General features: G+C 51.7%; 1 protein-coding gene across 1 annotated transcript in view; it reads right to left on the bottom strand.

Annotated features, from left to right (window-relative positions):
* Positions 1-16,510, bottom strand: part of TEKT5 (tektin 5) — a gene marked incomplete at both ends in the record, with an annotated part of 36,726 nt that overhangs the window by 18,426 nt on the left and 1,790 nt on the right. The window contains 4 exons of the mRNA XM_081089520.1: positions 4,599-4,821; positions 9,243-9,386; positions 13,703-13,773; positions 14,376-14,459. Of these exons, the coding sequence (XP_080945646.1) occupies positions 4,599-4,821; positions 9,243-9,386; positions 13,703-13,773; positions 14,376-14,459 (522 nt within the window). The remainder of the gene's footprint in view (positions 1-4,598; positions 4,822-9,242; positions 9,387-13,702; positions 13,774-14,375; positions 14,460-16,510) is intronic.

Genomic DNA, 16,510 nt, shown 5'->3' with positions numbered 1-16,510 from the left:
ATTCAGTTTATCTGATATGCTGACAGCCTAATCCAGGCGGTGCTCCTGGCTTGTCCTGATCCTCCAGCCAATAACCTCATTTTTCCAGGTGCATTTTTAATAGGCTGATGCATCAAAATGAGCGCATAGGGGAATTTGAGATTATTAACATTAACAACCACATTAACAACCAAGGTGGGAAAATGCAATGTGGCTCAAGGGCACACATTGCAGAGGGTGGCAGGAACCACAGAAGGGCGTTGGCATCTGCACACATTGGGCCCCGTCTGTGTGAGGGGCAAGCTGGGCTGGCCCTTGCAGGAGGAGTGATGGGACTTGACTCGGAAGCTCGGAAGCAAAATGCAATTAGAGAAAATCTGATGAGAATTAAATGACCCAGGATTGCCTTTAAGAAGGATTTGGTTCTCTGAGTATTCTGAGCCTGGAAGGGAGAAGGAAGAGGGAGGAGGAGGGAGAGGGAGGGAGAGAAGGGAAGGAGACAGCTGCTTACCCAGATGTTTGTCAAAGACAAAGCACTCTACAACCCACACTCCCGCTATTTCCTACCACCCCGTTCAAATGCAGGTTCTCAGGCCCGACCCCAGACCCGCTCAATCAGAGCCTGCATTGTGACTCAGTCCCCAGGTGACACTGTGATTACTATGCACGCAGTAATGTTTGAGATACAGAGGTCTACACTACTGTTTTCTAAATGCCAGGCATCCACCAACCATCTTTACCATGTTTGCCATATCCCCTCACAACACGATTAACAATCTTCCAGTCAATTCATGTTCAAAAAGCCTTAAATGTGTTTATTTAAAAATAACACTTTAGCCTGGCCAAGGTGGCTCAGTGGTTGAGCGTTGACCTATGAACCAGGAGGTCATGGGTTTGATTCCTGGTCAGGGCACGTACCCTGGCTCGATCCCTAGTAGGGGGCATGCAGGAGGCAGCCAATCAATGATTCTCTCTCATCACTGATGTTTCTTTCTCTCCCTCTCCCTTCCTCTCTGAAATCAATAAAAATATATTTTAAAAAAATAACATTTTATATCACTATCCTCAGCAGAAAATCAGCATCATTTGTCATAAGTGGAAATCACCATAAAAATGCATGAAACAAGATGAACGTAAAACAATGCTGTTTCAGCTCTGGCTGGCTACTGTTGCCTGCCCAGCCTCCTTAGCCTGAGGTCCTCACTCTGCGTAAAAGGGAAATCAGACTGTGTTAAAGGGATGAGGGAGGCACTGCAGCATCCAACCGAGACCTTCCTCTTGATGAGGCAAGACAGTGAGAAGCTAGGAAAATCTCTGGGCAAGTAGAATGGGGAAACTACGGCAAGAAAATGAAACAAGGCCAAGCAATTTGAACCTTTTACAGCCAGCTGGCGAACTGCAAGACCTTATCTTCCCCAACCAAGGACACTTGAGAGCAAATGGTTACTACCTCCCCGCCCTAACCAGAGAATACATAGCTTAATCACCCTGGCCTGGGAAAATAGCGAACAAAGACCCACTGAGTGCCATGTGTGCCAGGTAAGCCCAAGGACAGATGAAGTTGGGGAATAAATAACAAAAAAACAACAACATTAAAGCCAGACAGACCCAAGATAAAAAATAAAACAATAAAACAGACCAAAGAATAATCCCAAATTCCCCTACATGCTCATTTTGATGCGTCAGCCTATTAAAAATGCACCCGGAAAGCTGATGAATATTCCACTGAAACCCTCCCCTAAGATTCTCACCTGCAGGAAAAAAAGGGGATAGAAAGCCCTCAGGACCAAGACTCAGAGTACAGGCTTGTCTAGCACGCCCAGGCCCCATCCCAGATATGAACTTTTTATCTCTTCCTAAACTCTAAGGGTGCCCACAAGACTTGCAACTAGGGGAGTGGTGAGCAGCAGCAAGTTGACCAAGGCTCACCCCCTGATCCTGTCTCCAAGGACCCCCATTTCTCTGACTTCCCAGTGAGCTAAAGCAGCCCCGCCTTGCTCACTTCTATCACCGTGACCTTCACTTGCCTTGGCTCACTTCTTTCCTACAACATTTCTAGGGAGTCAACGCAGAGCACCTCCCACCCACCCCTGCTGTTTCTTCCACCCTAATTTCTTCCTTTGTTTCACTGTCCCAGGCATTAATAAATGACTCTCAAACCCATCTGCACTCAGGTCGTGAAATCTTTCCAACACCAAGTCAAGAACCCACACACTACAGGCTGACCTGAGGCAGCCCCGCTCCAGGCCTGTTCTTGTCCGGTAACACTGAGATCATCACAAGGATGTAAAAGGATTGGAGAAGGAATAACTTTCTCACTGTGTGATTCAATGATATTAACACTATGTCCATGTCACACACCTGCTATCATTTCCCATCAGGTCGAGCTCCTACACCTTTAGAATGAGCGCTGTTCTATGGCGGTGTCCCTGCTCCGTATTTCCTCCCCGTAAGTCCTTGCATCTTTCCCCTCATCTAGAATCCTCCCCCTAAAAGGCACATTCAACCATTTAGGGTAAGTGGATGCAAGTGGGGACCTATGTTTATCTGGAGACCCCCCAGGACCCTGGTTCTCAGGACAGATCAGTTCTCAAGGGCTTGATGGTCATCAACTGCTTCAGCCCAGAGAAGCCACCAGCCCCTTTCCTAGCCGTGGGCAACATGGCCAACACATACCCCCAGTGCAAGGACAAAGTACAAGGAGGAGGGGCCAGGGCAAGTTGTAAGGTTTGGGGTGTGGCCTGGGGGCTGGAAGCCCAGGATCATGGTGAACAGCTAAGGCTGGGGTACCCATCCCCAAACCACCGGGGGCGGGGGGGGAGGATGGGGATGGTTCAATGTCCACATGGGAAGCTGTGTAGACCTGGCCTTTCAAGTGGGTTCCCATGACCACTTGGGCAATGATTTAATTGCTTTCCAGCACAGGTGAGGATGAGGGCCTAGAATTTCCAGAAATGCCTCTTGCCAAGGGGATCAGACCAAGCACAACAATTAACAGTTAAAGTTTTAAAGGGAGCATTTCAAACCCTCCGGCTGAAACAAACTGGGAAAAGGTTGAAATGGTTGCTATATCTTTATCTTCATTACATCAACTCCTTTTACCATCTTAACAAAGCCAAAGACAAGTTCTTGGTCAGGCAGTGTTGTCAGTAGTGTCCTGTTGGGGTTTGGTAGATCTCAAATGGGTGCTGGCTTATTTGCAAAGCAGCTGGTGGTTATATAATGACTATTAATAAAAATCCATGTGGTTGCAAAAACTCTGATCAGCAGTGATGAGGCTGTTAGTAATCATTCAAAACTTCCCCGGAGAAATTTGGAAAGGGAAAAGGTTTTGCTCCCCACCTCCACCCAGAAGATCCTTTTTCTTTCCATGGATAATAGTATTTATACTTGTTACCTTTTTATTGAGTGTTTACCATGTGCCAAGTTCTGTTCTACAAGCTCCACAGAGATCCACTCATTAATATAATGCCAAGTAGGAACTCTTCCTGTTTTTTTAAACCTCACCTGAGGATATGTTTTTTATTGATTTTTAAAAGAGGAAGAAAGAGGGGGAAGAAGAGGGAGAGAGAGAGAGAGAGAGAGAGAGAGAGAGAGAGAGAGAGAGAGAGAGAATACCCATCAGTTACTTCCTGCACATACCCTGACCAGGTCCGGGGATTGAACCTGCAACCCAGGTACATGGCCTTGACTGGGAATCTAACCCACAACCCTTCAGTGTGCAGGCCGATGCTCTAATCACTCAGCCACACTGGCTAGGGCGCCAATAGCAATTATTTATGTATATTTGACCACAATATAAAACGATTTTCCCTACAAAAAAGAGAAAGACAGAAAGAAGATACTTGAAATTAAAAGCATTCACTTGTTCTTGCATCATTCTCTTAAAAACATCAGTTCAAAAGTTATCATTGTAATTCCTTTCATTCGTCGCACAAAGATTTAAGGAGTGTCTGCTGTGTGCCAGACAGTATGCTAAGCAGGGGGGGACCAGGGGAGCTGCTCTGGCTCCAACAGGCTGTCTACATTTATATGGGGCAGGGAGGGTAAATCCCACACAGAGAAGGCTTCCCCGGAGGTGTGCAACAGCATGACACATTGGAACAAGGGAGTAGCGAAAGGGGCATGTGAGTATGGGAGTGGCGAGGAGATAGTGACAGAACTTGACAGTCCGGCCTACTCCTCAAATTCCAAAAGCACCTCACCCCTCCACACGGGGTCCTGATGCTGTTGAAGCCCTTAAAGGTCAAAAGGTCACGTTTTCAAAGATGCTGATGTGAGGGGGGTAGGTCTGCTCGGACCTGGTTCCTGGGGCTCTAACATCCTCACCCGTCCTCGGCCCTATCGGCCATCAGCAGCTTTTGGGTGCTGTGGGGACAGCCCAGCTCCAACATGCAGGGAGCAAGGGAGATTTACCCCTGGATGCTCGAGTCCTCCTAGGAAGCTCCCAGCCCCTGCCCGCCTCTGGGCTGGGCACGCTCACAGGCTGTGTGACAGGTGGGAGCAGGTCCGTGGCAGAGGTGGTCAGACAGCTTGGCCAGATGCTGCGGGGACCACGGGAGGAAGGTGAGGGTGTGGCAGAGTGGACACAGGTCCTGAGGCGCCTCTGGCTTACTGACCTTAGCGAGCTGCATCTGCAGCTTATTCTTCACGTCGGTCACCTCGGCGATGCGGGCGCTGAAAGCCAGGTTGGTGTTGGTGAACTGTTTCCACATCTGATCCGACAGGGTGTCAAAGAGGTTCTTGGCCTCCTCCTGCAGCCGGATGGAGTTGGCCCGCATGTTCTGCGAGTGCCGGATGTTGTCATTGCTGAACTTGGCCCAGGTCTCAGGCACGGAGATCCTGCAAGAGGCACAAGGGAATTCAACACAGGTGTGGCAGGCCTGGGGGACCTCCGAATCCAGGGTGGCTGAGCCTCAGCTCTCTTGACCTGCCGTCAGGGTCAGACACTGTGGTGGGAGACTGTCCCATGTACTGTAGGATGTTTATCTGCAGCCCTGGCCTCTGCCGACAGATGCCAGCAAGGCCCAGCAAGGCCCCTCCAGTGTGACAAACAAAAAATGACTCTAGACATTGCACAATGGTCCCCAGTTGAGAACCCCTGGGCTCATCCAACCCCCTCATTTTACAGGTGAGGCCACTGCAGTGTAGAGAGAGCAGCTGCTTTCCCGGGTGAGTTATGGGAGAGGAGAGAGTCCCAGAAAGGCTCATTTCCATAACACTTCCTCCTCTACCACCAAAAGCACAGAGACGGGGCACCGTGCTGGCTGCGGGGTCCCTTCCGTTCAGGGAGGTGCATGCGGCCATGCGACTTGCACTGACTTACTTGCTCAACGAGTGTTCTTTGAACAATGACTACATGGCAAGCCTTGAATCTAGACAGTCAGGATAGAGCCAGACACAAGAACAGCAACATCCCTGGCTTCATAGCGGTACATTTCCAGTGGAGGGAGACAGACAATAAATAAAGATGCGTACACAGGGTGTTTGGGCTATGAAGGCATTCAGGAGCAGGGTGATGAAGAGAGACAAATGGAGCGGGGCCATCATGTGTGAGGGTCATAGAAAGAAAGAAATGGAATTTATGCTCCGAGGGTGTCGAGGTGCTCATGGATTAGCTATTGCACAAAGTTGTTACCACTCGGCTCTGAAGGGCAAGAGGAGAGGGACAGGCAGGAGAGGAGGAGGCTTGGAGGATCGCTGGGAGGGAGGGAGAGCGGGAGCAAGGGAGGGTAAGTCCCCACATCCTTCTCCTCCTTCCTCCCTCCGCCTCCTGCTGCTGTCCCTCCTATTGGCTAAACTCAACCGGAAACCAGATGGCAAAGAGCCAGTCTGCAGAGGGCAGCCGCCTCTACAGCCAAGGAGTGAAGGTGGGTAGGGGCTGAATGGAGACACAGGCTGCCTTGGAAAGGGCAAGCAGGGAAGGCTTTTCAGAGGTGGCGACTCATCAGGGATTCAGTCTAGGCAACAGAAAGCCCTTCCTGGAGATACAGAAACCCCACAACAAACCACCAACGAGCGAGAGTGTTGTCCTCTGGGGGGCCTTCGAGCTGGCTTCAGTTCCTGCGTAAACCAGACGGGATATCTTTTCAAGGCCTTTTCTAGACAGGAGGTCTATCCAGTTCTTAAATAAAGTCCATTTCTATTCTTGGGAAGTAGGAAAAAGAGAGTGAATTTTCTGAAATAGAAGTCTCGTTCCAGACGTTGTAAAGCACGCTTGGATTGCATGGTGGGTAGAAAATTTCAAGCATATATCATAGGTGGTGGTTCTGTCCTGGCGTTCGCAGGCGTTAACGTCCAGCAATAGACAGGGGTCTCGGGCTTCTGGAGGTGGGAGAGGCACCGTGCCTGCAGGGCTGTCCTCCAACAAAGACCTGAGGCTCAGAGAAGTGAAGTGTCCTGTCCGAGGCCACACAGCTCCTCGCCATCAGATGAGGGAGGAGGCGGCACCAAGCACAGCAGAAGAGAGCAGCAGGTTCACCCGCTGCTGCATGGGGCACCGGCAATGTCAGGAGCAGCCACCTGGGAGCCCTCGCCCTCGCCCTCCTCTGGAGCAGGCGGCTGGGCTCCAGAGAAAATGACCCGCTAATCACAGTCTCCCCGGGGAGATGTGCCAGGGCAGCCCGTCTCCTGGCAGGCGGAGTGCCTCGGTGGGAGGCGGACGTGCTTCCTGTAGCCTGTGTCCTCTGAAGACTAAAGACAGAGACGGCAGGCTTTGCTGGGGAGGCAGGAAGGTGCTGGGATAACACCTACAGCAGGGGTCCTCAAACTACGCCCGCAGGCCACATGCAAATACAAATATTGTATTTGTTCCCGTTTTGTTTTTTTACTTCAAAATAAGATATGTGCAATGTGCATAGGAATTTGTTCATAGTTTTTTTTAAACTATAGTCCGGCCCTCCAACAGACTGAGGGACAGTGAACTGGCCCCCTGTTTAAAAAGTTTGAGGACCCCTGACCTACAGGCTCAGTGTCCACCCAATGCGGGCTCAGATCGCGGCTCGGCCCCTCACTGTGTGAGTTTTGGCCAGGAGTGTCACCTCTCTGAGCCTCAGCTTCCTCATTGTCAGTGGGGATCATCATGGTGCCTAACCCCGTGGTTGTTGAGTGACTAAATGTGAAGCCCCCATCACAGCACCTGACAATAGTAAACACTCGATACGATATTTATGATTCATGGGACACTGTGTGCAAAGCTCTCAGCAGGGGGCCTGGGACATAGTAAACATCAGGGAAAAGACACCCACTATCACCATCATCACCATCACCACCACCTCCATTATCAGTTACTCCGTGGCAAAGAGAACTTAGGCGAACAGAGACAACGGCAATTCAGAGTCTCCAAACAACCTTTAAGCTGCCCAGACACGGCCCTGCTTTTAACCAAAGAACTTTTTTGCGTATAGGCATTGCCCATGGACACAGACAATAGGGGGTGAAAGGCTGGGGTGGGGCGGGAACCAGGGGGAGGGGGGTAACGGGGTGGGGGAATGGGGACATCTGTAATACTCTCAGCAACAAAGATTAAAAAAAAGAAAAAAAAAGAAACCCAAATAAAAGCCCTGAGCTAGCACACCTGAGGAGCGATTAGTCACCACAAACAGCAGTGGAGGTGCTGGCTGAGGGACTTTAAATAGCAGCCCTCCTGGGCACGGAAGTCGGAGTCTCCACCAGCCCAGCACCCTGGCTGCCTGGGTTTCAGGAAGGCATCGTGTGGGAAGGCAGTCCGCCCCCTCCCTGTCCTGATGGGCAGCTGTAGATGAGGGCACTAAGCCCCCTAAGTCCTGCCCACCTTGCCAGTGCCATAGGGGGGTCCACCTTGTCAGGAAAAGCAAGGCCCCCAGGGGCTGCCATCGCTGGAAACGCCGAAGGGTCCTCTCAACACGTATATTTTAAGATCCAGAAAGTGGTTCAGGAGCCCTAACAGGTTTTGCTCAGTGGATAGAGCGTCAGCCTGCAAACTGGAGGGTCCCAGGTTCGATTCCGGTCAAGGGCATATACCTTGGTTGCGCGCACATCCTCAGTAGGGGGTGTGCAGGAGGCAGCTGATCAATGTTTCTAACTCTCTATCCCCTCTCCCTTCCTCTATGTAAAAAATATCAATAAAATATATATTTTTAAAAAACAAAAAAACAGAAGGTGGTCCAGGAGACTGCCACCAATGCCTTCCCTTCCTTCTCTCCTTCTCTCTCCCTTCCTTTCTCCTTCTCTCCCTCTCTTCCCCCTTTCATTCATTCTTTCATTCAACAAATATTCATTGCACACCTACTATAGGACAAGCACAAATCTACAGGCAAGAGATTTTTTTAAAGGGCTCAAGCTGGACACCACCCCTGCCTGAACCCAGTCTCTCTCCTGTTCTCTCTGTGTATGTGTGTCTCTCTCTCCAGCCTTCAAGCTACCGAGTGGGAACGCAAGCTTCAGCTCTCCATGAGGTTCCGGGATGCTGTGACATGCCCACAACAGTGCCCAGCCTACAGAAGGCACCTACCTCATAGCTGCGGGGCTGAGACAATGAGGTCATACAGCAAGCACTTAATAAATGTTGGCTGTTGTCATACACGAGGCTCTGTGCTCAGCACTTCACACGCCCACCGTTTTATACTCATAGCAACTCTGGGCAGTGGGCCCTGTTATCATTCCAGGGCTACAGATGAGGAAACAGGCCCAGAGGATGAAGTAGTTCACCCCACGTGCCAGGGTTGAGGCTGGATTTGAGGCCGGGCGGCAGGGGTCCACTTGTAACCCCTACCAGCGCTGGTGGACAGCAATTGTTCCCAGCCGAGCTTGAATTCCTCTCCCTCTGGTTACAGCCATGTTGTTGTGGGGTTTGTTTGGTGGCATTGCCAATCGAGGTGCCCCGGCATGTCCTGGCCCAGCAGCAGTGGCCGGTGACCCTTGCTAAGCCGATCGCTTGCTCTGTCTTGCTGGAATTTGAATCTTGGGCAAGGGGGGCGGGCAAGAATGGCAGGATGGTGGTGCTCTGATTAGCTCTCACTTCCTGGCTCGTTCAAGCTGCCAGAGCCTTCCCCTCCATCCTTCCCCTTGAATCTGTGGCTCTCCAGTAAATTTCATCTTGTCTTACGTTTTTTAGCCAGAATTGGATGCTGTGGGTTGCCACCGAGGGTCCCCATTGAACCACTCTGCCTCTCACTTGACTGGCGCAGGATCAGTGCCCCTTTAAGGCTGCTTGGCGGAAGCAGACGCAGAGCCCCCCCTCCCATTGGACAGGGCCAGATGGGGACCCAGAGCCCAGTACTTACGTGCCATCGACCTTCTCCATGCCATGGAAGAAGCTGATGCAGTCGGATGTGTTCCTCATGTTAAAACACTTTTCGTCAATAAACTGGGCTGAGCTTTTGTCCTCAAGGTCCCTCTCCACAGCATGCTGAGCATCTCGGTTATCCCTGGGGTGGAGGGGGGGGGGGGTCAAGGATTTATCTCTGGGCTGTGCCCTTATCCAGAGTCCCTCGCCCGAGGTCTCATGGGAGGTCGGTGCTGAGCCACTGCTGAAAACCAAGTCTTTGGACTCCCAGGAGGGTGCTCTGTCCACCCAGCAGCTTTTCAGCCCCCTTTCCACTTCGATGTCCCCACCGCATACTGAGGACCTCCCCTCAACCCCTCAACCTCCCCCCAGTCCAAGCAAGCCTGTTGTCATTAGAACAGCGGTGAGCAAACATTTACTGTAAAGGGTCAAATACTAAACATTTAGGATTTGTCAGTCTCTGTAGCAATGACTCAGCTATGCAGAAGGCAGTCATAGATAATATGTACGTTATGGGTATGGCTGCATCCCAATAAAACTTTATTTACAAAGACAAGTGGTGGGCCAGATTTGTCCCTCCAGCTGTACTTTGCTAACCCGATTGAGAAGATACGAATTCATACTTTGGACAAAGCCCGGTATCGCTTTAAACCACGTGTCTCATCCTATGCCCGGCACAGAGGGAGAAGACATGAATAAGACCCAGTCACTTACCTTCACGCTGCTCAGAGGTTTGTGTAAATAAATACAGTAAAACTACAGATTAATAAGGGCAACAGTGCAGGTTTGTAAAGGACACACAGAGACACTCAGGAGGACGCCATCAGCTCAGGGTGCGGGGGTAACCAGGGAAGGCTTCCCGGGGAGGTGTCTGGGCTGGAATTTCATAATGACAGGAGCAGACATTCCAGACAAAGTTGGGTGGGGGGTGAGAATTCCAAGCCGAGGACACCTCGTGTGCAAAAGCAGAGGAGCTAGAGACCTGCAGGTGTTTAGGGACCTAGAAGCAGCTCAGTAAGGTTGTCAGAATCAGGGGCTGGGCAGAGTCCAGGACTGGGTGGAGCCAAGGATTGGATGGTCAGGGACTGGGCACTCAGGGATTGGGCAGAGTCAGGGACTGGGCACTCAGGGACTGGCTGGTCAGGGACTGGGCAGAGGTAAGGAGAGGACAGTAGGGAGGGCCCAGGACTTGAGCCTCCAGGGCTGGTATCTTGGCTAAGAAGTTTAGACATAAAGGCCACTATTTGCCAGACTCTGAACATAGGAGAACCACTTTCATGATTCTTGCCATATTCCCAAAGTGTATATACTACTACTTACTTGCTACTTGTCTTTTTATGAAGTAACTTCTAGAATATAAATAACTGTATTGTAAAAGGAAAACCTCTATCACAGTCTTTAAAGGAAAACCAACAAATTTTTCGATAGGTCACCTCAAACATAAACACTACGCAAGCACTAACAGAATCCCAGCAGAATCCACCGTCTCTAGAAGAATCTAGGCCTGGACCTTTTTCTGTTTGATTGAAAAGAGTAGATTCATCAGTTAAAGACACCTAAGCGTCGACGGGGACTTTCACCTTGAAGAACTGGAAGATAATAAGGGACCAACTCTGACTAAGCAAGTTGAGGTCCAGACACCAGCTAAAGTGATGGGTGCACATCTGACACTGGTCTCTCTCTTTCCCCTTCTGCATCCTCTCATTCTCTCCCCTCTTCTCTCTCTTCCTCTATCTCTCTAACTCTCTATCTCTTTCTGACATCTTTTTCTCTTTCCCTCATCTTTCTTGCTTTCTCTATGTCTTAAGGCCTCTCTCCCTCTCCCACTCCCTCTCCCCAGTCTGTCCCTGTCTATCTTTTTGCCACTTTCTTTTTCTGCTACCGACACTGGGAGCTGGTGAGGGTTTCAAACAGGCCAGGAGCCAGAAAATGAAATCCTGATGGTGGGCCCCCACCTATCAGGATACTCAGGGGAGATGCTGGGCAGAAGGAACCACCCTGGAGCCTTCGGATTGGGCAGCGCCGTGGAGAAATAGAGCCCCATCTTGTCTAATGAACTGGCAAGTAAAGAAAGACCAGAATGTAGAAAAGAACCTGCCAGAGTATTGGAGGGGCACCTGGGGCCTCAGTATCCCTGGCCAGCTGGTCCAGACTCCTGGCCCTCACTGGTGATGCGCAGGGAAGGATGGGACAGCCCCTGTCTCCCTTCGTGGGCCCGTGACGAAGAGCCCAGCCCGTGTCGAGGCTCACCCGGCTGTTGGTCCACCAGGAAAAGCCGGAACTTGGCTCTGGCCCATCAGGAAGAGCCTTCTGCTTTGTTAGAGAGCTGGTGAGCCGAGGACACGATCCTGCCCAGGTGCGGGCCTCGGGCCTCACCCACAAAACCACAAGTCAGCAGCCAGCCCAGGCCTGCCCGTGCCAGGTTGGCTACCCGAGGGGGTCAGCGGCAGAGCCTCCCACAGGCGGCCAGCACACACGGCATTGAAGCTCTGGCCAGTTCTGGGTGAATCAGGCTGCCCGGCAACACGGGTTGCCTCCCTGCAAGATGCCAGGCAGCCTCTGACGAACAGCCGCTCCGTGAGGTCCAATAGCCTCTATCCAGGTGGCCCGAACTCTGGTCCTGCCAAGGGAATGTCCCCTATACCTGCTCTTTCTCTCCCACCTCCTCTCCTCAGCTGCTTCATCTGTGTCCCTCCAGCATCTTCGCTCTCTTCCTCTTTCTCTGCGTCCCTCTCCATCTGTTCTCTGTCTCTAACGCCTGATTTCTCTCCTTGTCTGGCACATCTGTGTCTCTCTGTCCCACTGTCTCCCCAATACATACACATCTCTGTCCTTCGCTTCATGTCATTCTTGTTGTCTTTCTCCTCTGACGTCAGGCCCCCCTGTGTCTCCCAGGGGATGGGACTGTCTTAGTCTGCCTCGGTCTCTCTGGTTCCCCCAATTCTCCCACCTCACCCTTCATTGCCTGGGGTTGCAAAGCAGCCCCTCCACCCCCACCCTAGTCTCAGAATTTCTCTTTCGGGGTCCAGCTTCCCAATTTCAAGTCTGGGCATTTATTTACTCTGCTGGTTCAAACTGTCCTGTTCCCCAAACTTCAGCCCTCCCGTCACCCCAACACTGAGTTCTGTCACAGCCTTATGTCAACAACAAATGGAAAATCATCTCTTGTGCCAGAAATACATAACTGTCAAAATAAGAGCAATACAAATATAATAGAGGTGTTTGCCTGCCCCAACTTTCCTTTTTAAATCCAAGGATTTAAGGTTTTTAAAAAAGTGAATTAATTTATAGACAACATTAGGCAACCAGTGGTCCACGTGGAATGGTGAGAAATCAGGACAGACCATGTAAGAGACAGAACTTAACCCCGCCTCAGCCATTCAACGGGCCCTTCACCCACTGCTGTGCCTGCACCTCATTTCCAACCACCCCTCCTCTGGCAGCTCCCTGAATCTGCCCCTGACCATGCCCTCATGTTCTGGGGGTAGCTTTTCAACACTGCCTGGGTGCTTTTTGTCCTGGGTGATTCTCTCCAAACCCTGTCACCCAGTTCTCACTGCGGGGGAGTTGAGGGGCTGCTGTAGGGGTGATGCGGGGGGGGGGGTTTACTACTGTTCCTGGGGTATAGCAAGCCAGGGCACCAAACCCCCGGAGCCTATCTGCACGCTGCCTGGCCCCTTAGCATCCCGTCAGGCTGCCCATGTGCCCCCTACAGCCGGAAGGGGTGCCCTGGAAAGGTTACCATCCTGCCCCTTGCCACCCGGGTCTGAGGAAATGGAGAGAAGAAGCTAGCAGAGCTAGCAGAGCAGCGTGCCCTGCGTGAGTTAAAGGCAGGTGCCCCGGTCAAGGGCCAGGCAGAACGGCTGACTTTGGAGGAGCTGGGTGCCAAGGGCTTAGCTGTGGGCCCCAAGCCCCGTAAAACTCACGCCTCCCTTTAATTATGGGGGAGCCTCCTGGCTTGTCATGATACCAGTTACACAATCTTCCAAGAACTAAAAGCTGATTCCTTTTGAAGACATGTGGCTCTGGTGTCCACCAGCTCCCCTCTGGAGATGTCCCGGCCCCTCGCCTTGATGCGAATGCCACCCAGTCGCCATCGCCCCAGGTTCAGGGCTCACAGGGGGAGCCACAGGTAAGGGGGCCACCATGAGGGTGGTTTCTTGTGCTGCGGCCCCATTGCAAACAGGAACCACCAGCGATGTGCTGACTCATGGACATCAACGTGCACATCTCGGTAACACCCTATTGGTAGAATGGAATCAGCTATCGAGGTAGCTTTATACACGGACATTGACGAATGCTCCAAATCAGGATTCTTTTTCTGTCCTAGGGAGCTGGTTGTTAAACACCAGTCCACCACTGACCCAAAGAACCACGGAGAGCCAGGGTCCATCTGGCTTGCCCCCCACAACCTGAGGGGCCCAAACAGCTCCAAGAGGGAGAGAAAGCAGCCCTTACCGCAGCTGTATTTCAATTCGTTGAGCTAGTTTTCTCATCTGTTCTTGGCAGCATTTCAGCAAATCGACCTCCTTTAATGAAAACGTCAGAAACAGCGGCGCCCCTTAGAAACGCACAGCAGCCTGGCTCCCAGGCCAGTGACCACCCCTCTCCTCTCATTGCCCACCCTCGACCCCACAAGCTGAAACACAAGGGTGGGACCCATGTCCTGCCTCACCCCACGTGATCCCCGGAACTGACAGATAAGGGTTGATTGTGGAGCTTCAATGCTCCTCACCCACTTTCTTCTCTTTTCATATACTTCCAGGTTAAAAGGAAACCTAGCACCTACTCGGTGCCAACTACTCAACTATAGATTGTTTGATCATGAAATTACATAAGGCATACGAAGTGGTACAGTGTGTAATTACGTATAGTAGGTGCTCAATAAACGCTAGCTTTTTAAATTCTTTTTTATTGGTGTAATGATCATGATGCCCATTTTAGAGATGAAAAGACCGAGGGTCAAATGATCTTTCTCCCTGTTCCTACACTGCAACCTCGGCCCCCACCCTGGCTCTCTGAGCCCTGACTTTGCATGGGCTGACAGGTGGCTTCTGCTCAGAAAGCTCTCTGATTGGCTGGCCCTCCCTCCTCCCTTAGGGGGCGCTGGGCTCACCAGGAGGCACCTTACCTGGATAAGGTTTTTCTCCACATTGTCATGGACCAAATCGATCCCAATCCTTTTCTCTCGATGGTACAGACACTCCAGGGCCACCTGTAGGAAGCAGCGGGAAATCAGGTGTTCTCCCTGTCGTATTGAGATCCTGCACAGAGGAACTCCGGTCTATCCTGGCCATGATCTGATTTATCCCCGGGGAAATCTGGATGCTTCATGGAGCCTCATCATTGTGCATCTGGGTGGGTTTCTGCCTCCTCACCACAGTATTGAGCTATCATGACTGCAGCAGGTGCAATATTGGTGCATATCTCACAGGCTTGCTGTGCAGGCGAATATGACTGTGAATACACAGCTGACCCTTGAACAACACAGGCCCACTTATATGAGGATTTTTTCCCCCCAATAAATACTGTAAATGTGTTTTCTCGCCCTTATGATTTTCTTAGTAACATCTCTTTTCTCTAGCTTACTTTATTGTAACAATACAGTATATTATACATATAACATACAATCTATGTGTTAATTGACTGTTTATGTTATCAGTGAGGCCTCCAGTCAACAGCGCGCTATCAGTAGTCACATTTTCAGGAAAAGTTTTTGGCTTTTTGGCTGCACGGGCAGCAGTGCCCCTCACTCCATCATTGCCCAGGGGCCAGCTGGATGTGGAGATCGCTAAAAGGGGGGAAGCTTTGCAAAGTGACCAGGGCCAAGACCCAGGCAAGCCTGACACACAGCAATGGACCTACAACTGTCGTGGGGACGTGAGCAGAGCGGAATGGAAGACGGGACAAGTGGCAGCTCAGGGAGCCCCTGCAATGACACTGAGAAAGAACAGGGAGGGGCCACTAGCCTATGATGTCACAAAGAGCAGCAGGGGAGCAGGCAGCGGGGAGCTCGACATCTTGGCGTGGGGGTGCCAAAGCATCTGGGAACTCGGGAAGGCGAGGGATTCATTGATTCCACAAGAATTTCCTGGGCCCCTCCTCTGTGTCCCCCCTCAGTCATGGTGCCAGGGATACCTCAGTAAGCCAAACAGGTGGCTCCTGCTTAATGGAGTTCTCACAGAAGGAAGAGAACACACACACACGTAAAACACATAAATTCAATCATTGGTGCCTGTGCTAAGAGCTGTGATGAAAACAGGGTGATGGGTGGGTGGGGAGTTAGGGTATCAGGGTGGTCAGGGAGGACTTCTCGGAGGTGACAAACCATGACCTGGATCATGAGAAGCAGCAGCGATGAATGGGGCCAATGCGCCAGGAAGAGGGAGTGGCAGGTGCAAAGGCCTAGGTCAGAGGAGGAGGAGGAGGAGTGGAGGAGGAGGAGGAGGAGGAGGAGGATGGAGAGAAAGCCACTGAGGCTGGAGTGGAGAAAGGGAGGCTGGAAGGATGAGCAAAAGCTGGGTCATGCAGTGCTAGAGGCTGTGACTAGTAATGTCGTTGGTAATTAGGGAGCATTAGGAAGCCATTGAGGTGGCTTTAGCGGGGGAGTGGGGAAATCCAGTTCAGTACTGAAAATCACCCCTCTGGCTGCTGTCTGGGAAAGGGGCTAGAGGGGAGCAGGAGTGGGGAGGCCAGCGGGGAGGCAGTCACCACTGTCCAGTGAGAGACGCCCAGACTGAGGTGGTAACCATGGAGATGAAGAGAAGTGGACAGAACTGAGATGACTCTGGCGCCTGTGCCACCTCGTGGCTGTCTGAGGAGGCACATGTGACGGGCAGAGCTGGGCTTTCCACACAGGCTGGGGGTAAGGAGACAGGGGGAGAGGAGAACACAGATTTGGGACGCTGCCCTGGGTCTCTGAGCAGCATCCCTGCCCACTCTCTTCCCAGGGGAGGAACTTAGGGGCGTGGGGAGATAGTAGGACCCCGCCCCCACCCCACCAGAGTGGACGGACCCTGTGCCATGTCTCCCGAGGGGTCTGGAGACAAGATGTCTCCTGCAGAAGTCCCCACACCTGACGTTTCCAGGTAGGAGGTTCTGAGTCCCCACACACTCCAGGGAGCCCCCGAACATCATCTGTGTGGCCAAGATGAGTTCCCCAGCATGAGGCAGATACTTCCGGTTCCTTACCCAAAGTCCACTCCAGGACCCAGAGAAAAACACTCACTCACCCAGCCTCATGAGTCAGGGAGCCCAGGTGAGTTC

This window comes from Myotis nattereri (assembly GCF_964212035.1).
Source record: "Myotis nattereri genome assembly, chromosome: 4".
Classification (NCBI taxonomy): Eukaryota; Metazoa; Chordata; class Mammalia; order Chiroptera; family Vespertilionidae; genus Myotis; species Myotis nattereri.
The sequence above is the reverse complement of the archived record's forward strand: the minus strand, read 5'-3'. Positions and strand labels throughout refer to the sequence as shown.